This window comes from Bombina bombina, chromosome 7 (genome assembly GCF_027579735.1).
Source record: "Bombina bombina isolate aBomBom1 chromosome 7, aBomBom1.pri, whole genome shotgun sequence".
In the NCBI taxonomy this organism is placed as follows: Eukaryota; Metazoa; Chordata; class Amphibia; order Anura; family Bombinatoridae; genus Bombina; species Bombina bombina.
In genome coordinates, this window is record NC_069505.1 from 148,708,225 (window position 1) to 148,721,177 (window position 12,953).

Genomic DNA, 12,953 nt, shown 5'->3' on the forward strand with positions numbered 1-12,953 from the left:
TGAGATTAAAGCAAACACAAACATTTAAATAGATTAAATTAAAAAAATAAATGTGCCAAAGAGGTATCTTAATTGTAATCTTTATTAAAGGGACATAAAGGAACATTAACAAAATGCTCTAGTGTGCTAAAGAACATTGTAAACAGAACCATGTGTTTAACCCCAGCAAAGAGTTTAAGCACATAGTTAAAGACAGCTCCAGAATGGCAATTCACTGCAGATCTTTAGCCGAACAAGGCAGGCGTTTGGCAGCGTCTGTGTTATGCTAATATTGCATTGCTGATCTAGAGCTGACATTAGCTATGAGTCCAATCCTTTTGTTGTTCAAGCAATACAGCAACAATGAAATGCTCAAGCATTTTTTATTGCTCCTTCATATTCCTTTAATATAGGTTTGCTAATTAAAAAAATATAGTGTCCCTTTTTATTATTTCTCTGACACTCCCCTGATGAAACCAGAAAATGGTCTTAGTAGACTTTGGTTTATGACCAAAATTATAAAGCATTTAGCGCTGCGGAATCTGTTTGCGCTCTACAAATAACCGATAATAATAAATAATAATAATAATAATTCTTGAAATGCAAGTTAACAGCTATAGCCACGGTAACAATAAAATTGTGGTTTTAAAACAATATTATGTAAAGAGCTATTACAGTGATAAAATGACATGCTCAACTAGATTTGCTGATTGAATCAGAGGCAGTTTCCACTTTGGACCAGCAGTGCTCTGCAGCTCCCAAGAGGCACTTTAAACTATGTCTTTAACCACTTTGCAGGGATTAAACACATAGCATTGCTAGTGACAAAATTACATGATCTATAGATTTAGAGCATGCAATTTTATCATTATAACAGCCCTTTAAATTGTGTTCCTAGTTTTTCATACATATTGGACTGTAATTTTTAAACCATATTTTCTTCATCTTTCATTTTCCCCATTATATCTTAATCACCTTGAAAAAAAGCAACATAGTAACATTTTGCACATACAATTATTACAAATAGCAGTATCTTAATTGGATAATAGCGCATACCCAATGAGCACAGAAAGGCACTAGAAGATTTTGGGAGAAAAAAAAAATGTTTTCCATAAATGCTTGTAAACTCCAGTGATCACATACAATCATTTCATACAACACATGATACAAAATAGATACAGTAAACTTAGAACAGTCATTGCTTAAAGGGATATAAACCCAAATTTTTTCTTTCATGATTCAGATAGAGCATGCAATTTTAAGCAACTTTCTAATTTACTCCTATTAATATTTTTTTGTTCTGTAGGTACTTTTTTATTTAAAAAAAAAAAGAATGTAAGCTTAGGAGCCGACACATTTTTGGCTAAGCACCTGGGTAGAACTTGCTGATTGATTGCTTCATTTAGACACCAATCAGAAAGTGCTACCCACATGCTGAACCAAAAATGGGCCGTCTCCTAAGCTTACATTCTTGCTTTTTTAAATAAAGATACCAAGAGAACGAAAAAATAATAGGAGTAAATTAGAAAGTTGCTTAAAATTGCATGTTCCACCTGAATCATCAATTATGATTCTGAATCATTGTTGAAAAACAGGGACTTTAGCTCAGTGGAATGCATGTGTCTGGAACACTATATGACAGCAGTTTTGCAAGAATTTTATACATATGCAAAAGCACTAGATGACAGCATGTAGTACTCCAGACACCTACCTATGTATCTCTTCAACAAATAAAACAATAGAAACAAAGCAAATTGGAACTTCTTTCAAAATGTATATTTTGTCTGAATCACAAAAGAAAATGTTTGGGTTTGATTTCCCTTGCAGAACACGTGATAAGGAATGGTGTTAAAGGACATTAAAAGCAATTCCTAAACACATATGGTTTAAACAACATGGGGGGAATGACATTTTTATTATATAGATATGTTCAATACTATTTACTATGTAGTGTATTTATGCCAAAAATGTACCTGGCAGATTCAATTTCCAAAATCATAAATGCATCATCTAAAAATATAGGTTTACAAATTGCTTTCATGTCCTATTAACTCCTTAGTATTAGGTGAAAATTCAGTAAGAAAGGACCCTCTAGGGTATTCCAAGTGCTGCATTTAAATTACAAAGCATTAGAATGCAGGAATCCGAGAGCAAGAACAGCTTTATAGCCACTTGTATATACCGTCTGCCCGATGGCGGCACAAACAACGGCAAAAGTTGAATAATGGAGAACTTCCTTCAATATCATCTGTTTTTTCTACTCTTCAGAATTCCAACTTCGTTAGCCAACTTGCCACTGGTGAAACAAAACATGATTTTAAAATTATTCAGATGAGAGATGATCTGTCAGCTAAATTATTAACGAGGCATAAGAAGAAACATTTTCAATTTGCTTCTAATATCAAAAATTACCTCTTCCTCTTGATATCCTTTGTTGAGAGTTAGTTCCTTTCTGTGAAAGCATACCTGTGTATTTAGCCCTATATGGCAACAGTGTTTGCAAAAGGCATGAGCAAACGAATGCCGACTATAGCTGCAGGCAATGGCATTCGTTTTGGCGCCGGATATATCAGTGCGAAAGTAGAGCACACAAGGATCTGATTTTGCCAGCAGCTATATTCGGCATGAGAACTAGTGCAGCGAACTCGTGCAGCAAATTATATATATATACACACACACACACACAATTATATATGTATATGATTATATACATATACAATTATGTGTTAATATTTGTATACACACATAAATAAATATAATATAAAGCATATACATATATATTTACAGGGAACACACAGTTCCCATAGACCACAATTTAAAAGGTACTTTTCAGTGCTGTTTTTTTTTTCTAACACCCCACAGCCTCCGACTTTAGCCCCCAAAAACTGGGAAACCTTACTTTTTTATTTGGGGGGGGGGGACATTTTGGGCACTATTAAAAAAATTAACCAGAAGTCTGACCTCTGGTTAATTTTTGGAACACAGTCACTAATTGCTTCTGCAAGCTTACGGTAGCAATAACCAGCCACTTGTAATGGCTGGTTATTTATCACTTCACGCCCAGCAAATGGGCAAATTTGCCCCTCTTGTAATCTAGCCCATAGTGCTCACGACGTGCACACCGTTGACAACATAAAGATAAACTGATATTTGTTACCATGTTTGGTGTGCAATATCATTAAGAAACATTTGCCTTTTTTGTTGGGCAACTAAAACCTACTTGATAGAGTCTCTAGCGGCTGGGAGTTTGTAGGTAGACCCAATAAGATTATAAGATAGATGTTAGGATGCTGAGATATGACACATATTGTACACATCATAGTGAAAGGCATAGACAACATGGACATAAATACCCTCAGATGCAGCAACTCATGCCGAACCCTTTAAAAAAACAATGAACACAGCGCAATATATCAGTGGAGGGTTCGAGAGATTAATGAGATTCTGACAGTTATTTTAATGTTGCAAGAGGGAGTTATATTTGACATTAAATATAAATGTTCATGCTATTAGCAACGATGTTACTGAAACGGGAATTATATGTTTATTTGTAGAATACTGCTCTAATAATTTTAAATAATATTAGCAGTAAGACAATACCGTAGATCATTATACTAATCCTAGCTCAGGTTAAAGGGACACTCAACCCAACTTTTTCTTTCATGATTCAGATAGAGCATGCAATTTTAAGTAACTTTCAAATTTACTCTTATTATTCATTTTTCTCTGTTCTCTTGCTATCTTTATTTAAAAAGCAGGAATGTGAAGCTTGGGAGCCAGCCCATTTAAGGATCAGCACCCTGGATAGTGCTTGCTTGTTGGTGGCTACATTTAGCAAACCAAAAAGCAAGCATGACCCAGGTTCTCAACAAAAATAGCCCAGCTCCTAAGTTTTACATTCCTGCTTTTTAAATAAAGATAGCAAGAGAACAAAGAAAAATTGATAATAGAATTAAATTAGAAAGTTGCTTAAAATTGCATGCTCTATCTGAATCATGAAAGAAAAAAATGTGGGTTTAGTGTCCCTTTAATGTAACGTTGCTTCTTTTTACCACTATAGTCTCAATTATAACAGGAGAATATTTTCAGCAGGTGGATCTGTTACATGTAACATCTTGTTCAATCAAACAATGGTAAATATACATTTTTAGACTCATGCAGCATATGAGCTGGTAATGAGAACTAGTTATTGGGGCCCATTTATCAAGCTCCGAACGGGCCGTGTTTCTGGCGAGCGTCAGAAACACCAGTTATGAAGCAGCGGTCTAAAGAACGCTGCCCATAACCTGTCCGCCTGCTCTGAGGAGGCGGACAGAACTCACAAGAAATCAACCCAATCCAAAACGATCGGGTTGATTGACACCCCTTTCTAGCGGCCGATTGGCCGCTAATCTGCAGGGGGCGGCATTGCACCAGCAGTTCACAACTGGTGACTGAGAATATATTTGGGTTTATTACCTACCGTTGTTAAGGGAACTGGCAAATATTAATTATCTCCCCTTCATGTTTTAATTCACAGACCCATTTTCCCATTTTTTATAAATTGTTTTCTGTATGTATAAGATATTGTGTGTGTGCAGGAGCTTTGATTTGTACTAATGTTGTATGGTTTCAATATACAGTCACTTAATATCTGTATGCCTTTTATTAATATACTATTACAGAATAGATTTTGCAATTTATTTGGTTGGGTGCACATGTTGTAATAAACAATATATTATACAAATCAAATGGGAGGTGCGTGTTCAGATTCAAGAAAACTATACACCAGGGGTGGGCAATTATCGACCCTCCAGATGTTATGGACTACATCTCCCATAATGCTCTTTTAGGCATAATGCTGGCAAAGCTTCATGGGAGATGTAGTCCATAACATCTGGAAGGTTGATAGTTGTCCACCCCTGCTATACACTGGTCTGCCTTAGCCTCTTATTTTATTAGAGTTCATCAGAGCTTGACACAATATTTATTAGATTACTTGTGTTTGCCCCCCATTTCCCCTTACCCTTTTTTCTAGTCAGTAGTCTAATGACTATACAGGTTATTATTTACCCTCTTATACAGTATATGATTACAAATGTATGTATTGATGGTTCTTAATCATGGTAGTGACAGTCCAGGAAGGGTTAATAGAGTGTAAACTGTTTAATTTACCTGGTAGCTCTTTTTTTCTATCTATATGGGCAGGTTTGGGGAAACTCAGGTCTGTGATTAAAGGGACAGTCTACACCGTAGTCATATTAAAATCTTACCTTAGATTAAGCTGCAAATAGTCTCCTGCACCAATTTCTATATCATGCAGCAGGAACAGTAAAAAAATATTTTAAAAAGAATATTGTTTCTCTCTCTAGTTTGAAATGGCTGCCAAGCTCGACTGATGACATCATGATCTGGGCTGCATCTATGCACTCTGCTGAATAGCATTGGCAGTCTGTTGAATCCAACTAGTGAGCCTTTTGTGATTGGAAGCCATATGCAGCCCAGATTATGATGTCATCCTTCAGCAAAAGATAACTTTTTTACTGTTATGGCTGCATGATATAGAAAAGGTACAGGAGGCTATTTGCAGCTTAATCTAAGGTAAGACTTTAAGATGACTAAGGTGTAGACTGCCCCTTTAAAGCAATCTGGTAGCTGAAAAGAGTAAGACAGTCTTCTGACCTAACCTTGGTTGTAAGGTCTATGTCTAGTGATTTTATCTGTTGCTGATTAAGAAATGTGTGGATTGTATTTCCATCAATGCTTCCCTTCATTCTGGACCTATTGGTTAAATTGTTTTCTGTATGTATACAATATTGTGTGTGTGTGTGTGCGCATGAGTTTTGCTTTTACTAATATTGTATGTTTTATCAAGTAGCCAGACCTTGTTAATCCTATCACTTTTTACAAACACAATACATATACAAGTTAGCTAGATAGCTACAGAAAGAGGGCTAGGTAGTGATAGACAGACACTCAAGGTAGCATCTGAAGTGCATCCTGGTTAAAGTTATAGGCGAGACTAACACGCTTCTGATTAACCACACTGCCCACTACAGGGAAAATATTGCTTATACTGTTGGGCAGCCAGTTTGGAGGGTTAGATCACAACTTTGGGGGGGGGGGGGGGGGTAAGATACCTAAAAAGGGAGTGTAGGAGCAGTAAAGTAGCAACTAATAGACTATACTGGGCATTATAAATAAAATGTGTTTTAAAAAACTAATGTGTACTGTCCCTTTAGTATCTCAGATGATTTAATATATTCAACATTATTTGTACATAACTAAGTATGTAGTGCCATCTAGTGTTGAAATTGGAAACTGCGGAAATGTAATATGCAATGGAAAATTCTAGAAGTCACATGTGCATACCAATTTTTGGGAAGATAAACATCTGCACACACACAATTTATAGACAAACCCACCTTTACATTATTATATCCCAACACACATTATAATTAGCTATTGTTCATTGTACTTCAATTCCTTTGGTTCTATAGCACTGCTCTGCCAAGGGATTAAGTTAGAGCAGTAAACTACCTACTTGTTGAGATTGCTTTAGGATAAGGGCTATGGTTAGGGTTAAAAGAGCATTAAAGTGAAAATTAAAGATATAGTGTGCATTAAAAAAGAGAGAGAAACTTCCCCCCTTTGTTAAAACTTAGCTTCTTTCGATGACAGCATATCTAGGTAGTCTCAGAAGAGTTCACAAGTAAAAAGCACTATATGGCAGAGGTATTTGTAACAATGTTATACATATAGTGCTAAAATATAAGCATGCGCCTAAGTAGGGAAATGTTGTTAAACTATTTTCTCAGAACAAAATTTTGAAGCTCAACAGGAGATTAAAATTAAATTTAAAATGCACAATAATTTATTTCAGAATTGAATAGAATCATTTTTACAAAATACATTTTCTTGTAGAGATGCCTTCCTATCTTATGCTGGTGACATCATACTTCAGATACCCACTGGAGAACAAAAACAAAGTGATATTGGAATCTGTGTGCACGTGAACTATCACTACGTGCTCAACTGATCACGTGCACAATACAAGGTATCACACAAGTTGGGACAAATTTACTGAAAGCACTTTTGAGTGTGTGCAAAGAAATGGATGCGAATTGTGATGAAATGGCAATCTAATCATGGGCACAATATGGCTGCAGTAACTTTGCCTGTGTAGCCATGGCCCAGCTAACAAACCACTGATAGAACCTTATAACATAAATGGTTGAAGTGCAGTTCACTTTGGCAAACAGAGGGTTAATTCTAACCTGAACTCTAAGTGCCACAATGTCATCAGACTCACATTGCCACTGAAACTATCAATGAAAACATTCTTGCATGGAATGTCATGGGAGGTGAGATTGCATTATACTCAAAATCTCTGTGTGCAACATTTTATCCACTAGATTGTTGTTGCCAATCTTGTGTCTGTAATACTATTAAACAGTTGGACCTCTGGCCAACATCTCACCATATGGTTCAAATGTAAAGGGATTCTGAACCCAATTTTGTTCTTTCATGATTCGGTGAGAGCATTCAATTTTAAGCAACTTTCTAATTTACTCCAATAATCAATTTTTCTTCGTTCTCTTGCTATCTTTATTTTACAAAGCGGGAATCTAAGATTAGGAGACAGCCCATTTTTGGTTCAGCACCTTGGGTAGCGCTTGCTGATTGGTGGCTACATTTAGCCACCAATCAGCAAACACTACCCAAGTGTTGAACCAAAAATGGGTAAGCCCGAAGCTTAGATTCCTGCTTTTCAAATAAAGATAGCAAGAGAATGAAGACACATTGATAATAGTAGTAAATTAGAAAGTTGCTTAAAATTGCATGCTCTATCTGAATCATTAAATAAACAATTTGAGTTTAGTATCCCTTTAAAGTATTTTTTTTTCTTTGTTGCATCTACAACAGGGCAATATAACCAAAGAGCAAACCTTAATAAACCAGAAAAACGCTTTGTTTGTCATTGAACAAGTGTGAAGAGCACAAAATGTGAATCAAAAACAGTGGCTATAACAGGGGAGTCAGGTCAGATAAGAAAATAGCCCATATCTATTTCTATCTAATTATTTGTTCTGGTTTTATGCATATTTACTCCTATAGTTTATAATTTATTCATTATTACGTAGGTTTGGTTTAAGGCACTGTTTAGTCTTGGCATATTTTTCTAATACTAGTAATACTTTATTTTATACCAATGAAATTATATACATGTCCTAATCTTATATTATATATAAATACAACACAGCATCAAACGTCATTAGTATTTATACACATTTGTATTCATTACTATCTATTGTTGACCTGTTGTGTATCTTGACAACAAAATTAATGAGTTGGTTTGGTATTTAAGTGGGAGTAGATCTGTGTTTTCCTATCCCTGACGAAGTGCCAAGGTGGTGTAAAACGCGTTGGAGTGTTAGTATTGTGTTGCTGAGTCATATGGCTTACTTTTCTACATGTTTTATCTGCACGATTAAAGGTTAGATTTTATTTGCATCCTCATCATTTGGGCGATTTCTTAATTAATGCCTGTATAATAAAGTCACCTCTGACCTTTGCGCCCCATACAAAAGGAAGCCAAAACTCACACCAGCTGAATACAGTTCTGCACTGTAAACTGTAATAGAGTAGAAAGGAGGCAAGTCTGCTGTTCTCTTCTACACTTTCAATTGGAATTTAGCACTTTTATGTTACTATTTTTCACCTACCCTAAGTCCTCCACCACCTCCAGCAGGAATAGAATCAGAGGTTGTTTTATCAATTTCCTCCATTCTCTTTTTCTTTTGTTCTACTGACTGTGGATTTTTCACTCCCCGAGCAGATGCCTTTAAAAGAAAAATGTAAGTCTGATTTTTTTTCCAGAATAGCTGTAAAAACTGTGAGACAAAAAGGTAGCATAGAAGAAATAACCATGTTAAATAAACTCTGTTTCACAGATTCTACAATGATGCCCAACTTCAATAAATAATCAGTTATCCAAAGCTTTTAATAAATTTAATGGCATAAAAACATATTTTAATGCCAGAGTTGAAGTTCAAATAAAATGTTAGAAATGCATAACAATTATGATGTAATGTCTACCAATAAAGAAAAAATTGCATTATAGTATATTTCTAAATTATGCTTTTAATTTTTTATTTGGAAGTTTTTGCTGTTGTCTTTTTATTGTAAAATGTATGTGTGTGTAGTGTGTATTGCATTGTGTAAGTGAAGTGGTGTGTGTGTGTATATTATTTAATGTGTGTGTGTGCAGGTTTGTAGTAGTTGTGAAATGTTTGTGTAGTGGTGTGTGTAGTGTTTGTGAAATGTTTGTGTAGTGGTGTGTGTAGTGTTTGTGAAATGTTTGTGTAGTGGTGTGTGTAGTGTTTGTGAAATGTTTGTGTAGTGGTGTGTGTAGTGTTTGTGAAATGTTTGTGTAGTGGTGTGTGTAGTGTTTGTGAAATGTTTGTGTAGTGGTGTGTGTAGTGTTTGTGAAATGTTTGTGTAGTGGTGTGTGTAGTGTTTGTGAAATGTTTGTGTAGTGGTGTGTGTAGTGTTTGTGAAATGTTTGTGTAGTGGTGTGTGTAGTGTTTGTGAAATGTTTGTGTAGTGGTGTGTGTAGTGTTTGTGAAATGTTTGTGTAGTGGTGTGTGTAGTGTTTGCATAGCTTGTGAAGTGTTTTTTAATGGCTGTGCGGTGCTCACTGCCTTCCCAATTACATCGTCATTAGACCATTATCTAGGGCTACAGTTCCATAACATTCTTCTGCCAAATGGCTACTGAGCATGACTTCACTTATATTTTTAATTTTTTTAATTGTTTGCTTCTATTGAGCATACTAAAGTAAAACAAAATAGAAGACTTTTTTTACCATCATAAAAAAGCACTTATTTGAAAAAAAAATCTACATTCTAAATGTCATAAAGATTAGTACATTGCTTTTGCTCTAGGTTTAGCTTATCAGTTTAAATGTCATGAGACAGTGAGATACACAGTTTTAAAAACAAAAATAACATGCTCTAATATATAATTATTTTGTTAATGTTTTCACTATCAACCCTGCAACAGTATGTGTTTAACCCCTGCAAAGTGGTAAAACATACAGTTAAAATACCAGTTGGGGGCCACAGAGAACTGTAGTCCCAGTCACCAGTGCAAGAAATAACTGTGCCACTTTGCAAGGTTAAATACAGAGTTGTAGGATCAACAGTGATAAAATTGCAGGGTTTAATAGTCCAACAAAAAAGGGACATGAAACCCATCTTTCATGATTTAGAAAAAGCATGCAATGTTAAACAACTTTCCAATTTACTTCTATTATCTAATTTGTTTTGTTCAATTAATATCCTTTGTTTAAATATATACCTAGGTAGGCTCAGGAGCTGCTGATTGGTGGTTGCACATATATGCTTGATGTTATTAGCCCACACATCTGCATTGCTGTTTCTTCAGCAAAGGATACTAAGAGAATGAAGCAATCTAAGTAATAGAAGTAAATTGGAAAGTTGTTTAAACTACAGATTTTTATTTTTTATTTTATTAATAATAAATAAAAAAAATCAGTTAAAAATATATAAAAACTGTCTACTGGCAGAAAACTGCCAGTACATAAGATGGCAGACACTAGTTAGAGTGTGAGAGTCAGAGAGCTGTTTGGGAGGGTGGAGGGTAAGGGGGGATCATACACGGCAGAAAAATAAATTAAATATTAAAAAAAAATGCCCTAAGACTTCATATGGGCAGACTGTCAGCTAGTACCTAAGATGGTGAGGATCACTGGGGTTTGAGGGAGGGAAGAAAGCTGTTTGGAAGGAATCAGGTAGGGATCATGGGGTAGGAGGTGTCAGGTAGGAGGGTAATCTCTACACTACAGCTACACTTACAAGCTACCTGATTAACCCTTTCCACTGCCAGGAATATCAGAAGTGTGTTACGCAGCTGCAATTAGCATCCTTCTAATTACAAAAAATCAATGGCAAAGCCATGTATGTCTGCTATTTCTGAACAAGAATACCCCAGAGACACTTTTACAAACATTTTGTATTTTGAAATTTCATGCAGAATTTTCAGTGTCTAGGGCAGCACAAAACCTAAATACGGCACTGTGTGTGACATAACATAGAGAGGGCACTGTACTTTCTTTCAATAGGGCAAGCAGTATGGCATTTGATTGGCTGTACCATCCGAGTTATAACTTTAAAAAAAAAAAAATGTCTAAAATGTTTTATTTATATTTACTTTTTTTCAACAAAATGACAGGGATGATTATATTCTAAGCACTTCAATGATTAAGATGCAGTGCAAATAATCTGTTTACTGTCCCTTTTCTTTTGAAATATGAGCTTTTCTGTGTTTTGAGCTCTCTCAAACCAAAACAACCCATTGTCTCAAAATGTAGTAACACAAAACAGACACAGAAAAAACAAACAGAAAAAAAAAACAAAAAACAACCCACCTGAAATAGAACAATGTTTTGGTAAAATATGATCTCTACAAGCTAATATATAATTTTAAAAACCACAGAGCATAATAAATACCACCACTGCCACCTGTGATAAAAAAAGTTATCTTAAGCAAAGTACATTTTTCAAAAACTTCTGTTTTAACATATACTGTTGTAGTTTAAAACAATAGTAATATGCCTCTTTCACTAGAAAGCAAAATTAAATATCATCCTGCTGAGTTTTGGTTTTTTTAAATAAAAAAAAGATTCAAACATACTTCCATCTGCCTCTTTTCGGCGGCATCTGCTAGTTGTCTTCTTCTCAGTTCCTGAAAAATAAAAAAACATTAGAATCTTCAGCAAACTTAAATATCAAACAAGGTTGAAAAGTAATAAGTGGTTATTAGACATTTGCAGTCAAAAAATGGTTACAAAAAAAAAAAAAAGATTACTTTGTTTTATCTGATATGGGTTAAGGGAGTGATCCGGAATTTGCTTGTCTACTATTTCCTATAGGCAAGGTCTTCAGTGCAACAGCGAAGCAGCTGGTGCAAGTGCTACAAGCTAGAAGCAGCATAAAAAAGATTTTTTTTGGGGGGGCAAGGTTGTCAAGAACATATAGGAAGTTTACATACTTATTAAGGAATCAATCAACTAACAGGTGCATTGCTAAATTGTTAATGAATAGTATAAATTTTAAATTTGTAAGCATTTCATGCCTTTGGAGTAATAGTTTTAATCTCACAAATGAATCAACTACATTTTTTTGTTGCATTAATTTGTTGTGCTTTTTTTTAAAGGGGCTGCCAGTTTATCATTTTTTAATTAATGTAATTAATATGCAAAACTTATTATAAATTTTTTTTTCAAACATCTTTCTGAAACTGAATTCATATGTCTATCTACAGAAAACATTATAGGGCAAAATTTATCAGATATCAAAAGGAACAGTCTAGTCTAAAGTAAACCATCATGATTCAGATAGGGCATGCAATTTTAAAACAACTTTCCAATTTACTTGTATCATCAAATTTGCTTTGTTCTCTTGGTATTCTTTGTTGAAAGCTAAATGCAGGTATGCTTATATTTGTAAGCCCTTGAAGGCTGCCTCTTATCTCAGTGCATTTTGACTGTTTTTCACAGCTAGACAGAACTAGCTCATGCGTGCCATATAGATAACAATGTGCTCACTCCCGTGGAGTTATTTATGAGTCAGCATTGATTGGCTAAAATGCAAGTCTGTCAAAAGAACTGAAATAAGTCAGCAGTTTGCAGAGGCTTAGATACACGGTAATCACAGAGGTAAAAAGTATATTAATATAACAATACTGGTTATGCAAAACTGGGGAATGGGTAATAAATGGAGTAACTATCTTTTTAAAGAATAAAAATTATGTAGTACTAGTAGACAGTCCCTTTAATGAGAGAAATCACTAGGTATAAAACATATGAATAGTGTGTCTCACTCTTCCACCCCATCCAGAGGTCTCACTGTAGTATGCAACATCTTGTCAAATGTATTTATATATAAAAAAATAATCATCCATCAAATCCA

The 12,953-nt window shown here is 34.9% G+C and overlaps 1 protein-coding gene across 1 annotated transcript in view; it reads right to left on the bottom strand.

Moving 5' to 3' along the window:
* Positions 1-64: 64 nt before the first annotated feature.
* Positions 65-12,953, bottom strand: part of SVIP (small VCP interacting protein) — a 24,856-nt gene continuing 11,967 nt past the window's right edge. The window contains exons 2-4 of the mRNA XM_053720383.1: positions 11,677-11,727; positions 8,685-8,801; positions 65-2,275 (exon numbers count right to left, since the gene is read on the bottom strand). Coding sequence (XP_053576358.1) covers positions 2,261-2,275; positions 8,685-8,801; positions 11,677-11,727 — 183 coding nt within the window. The 3' untranslated portion in view covers positions 65-2,260. The remainder of the gene's footprint in view (positions 2,276-8,684; positions 8,802-11,676; positions 11,728-12,953) is intronic.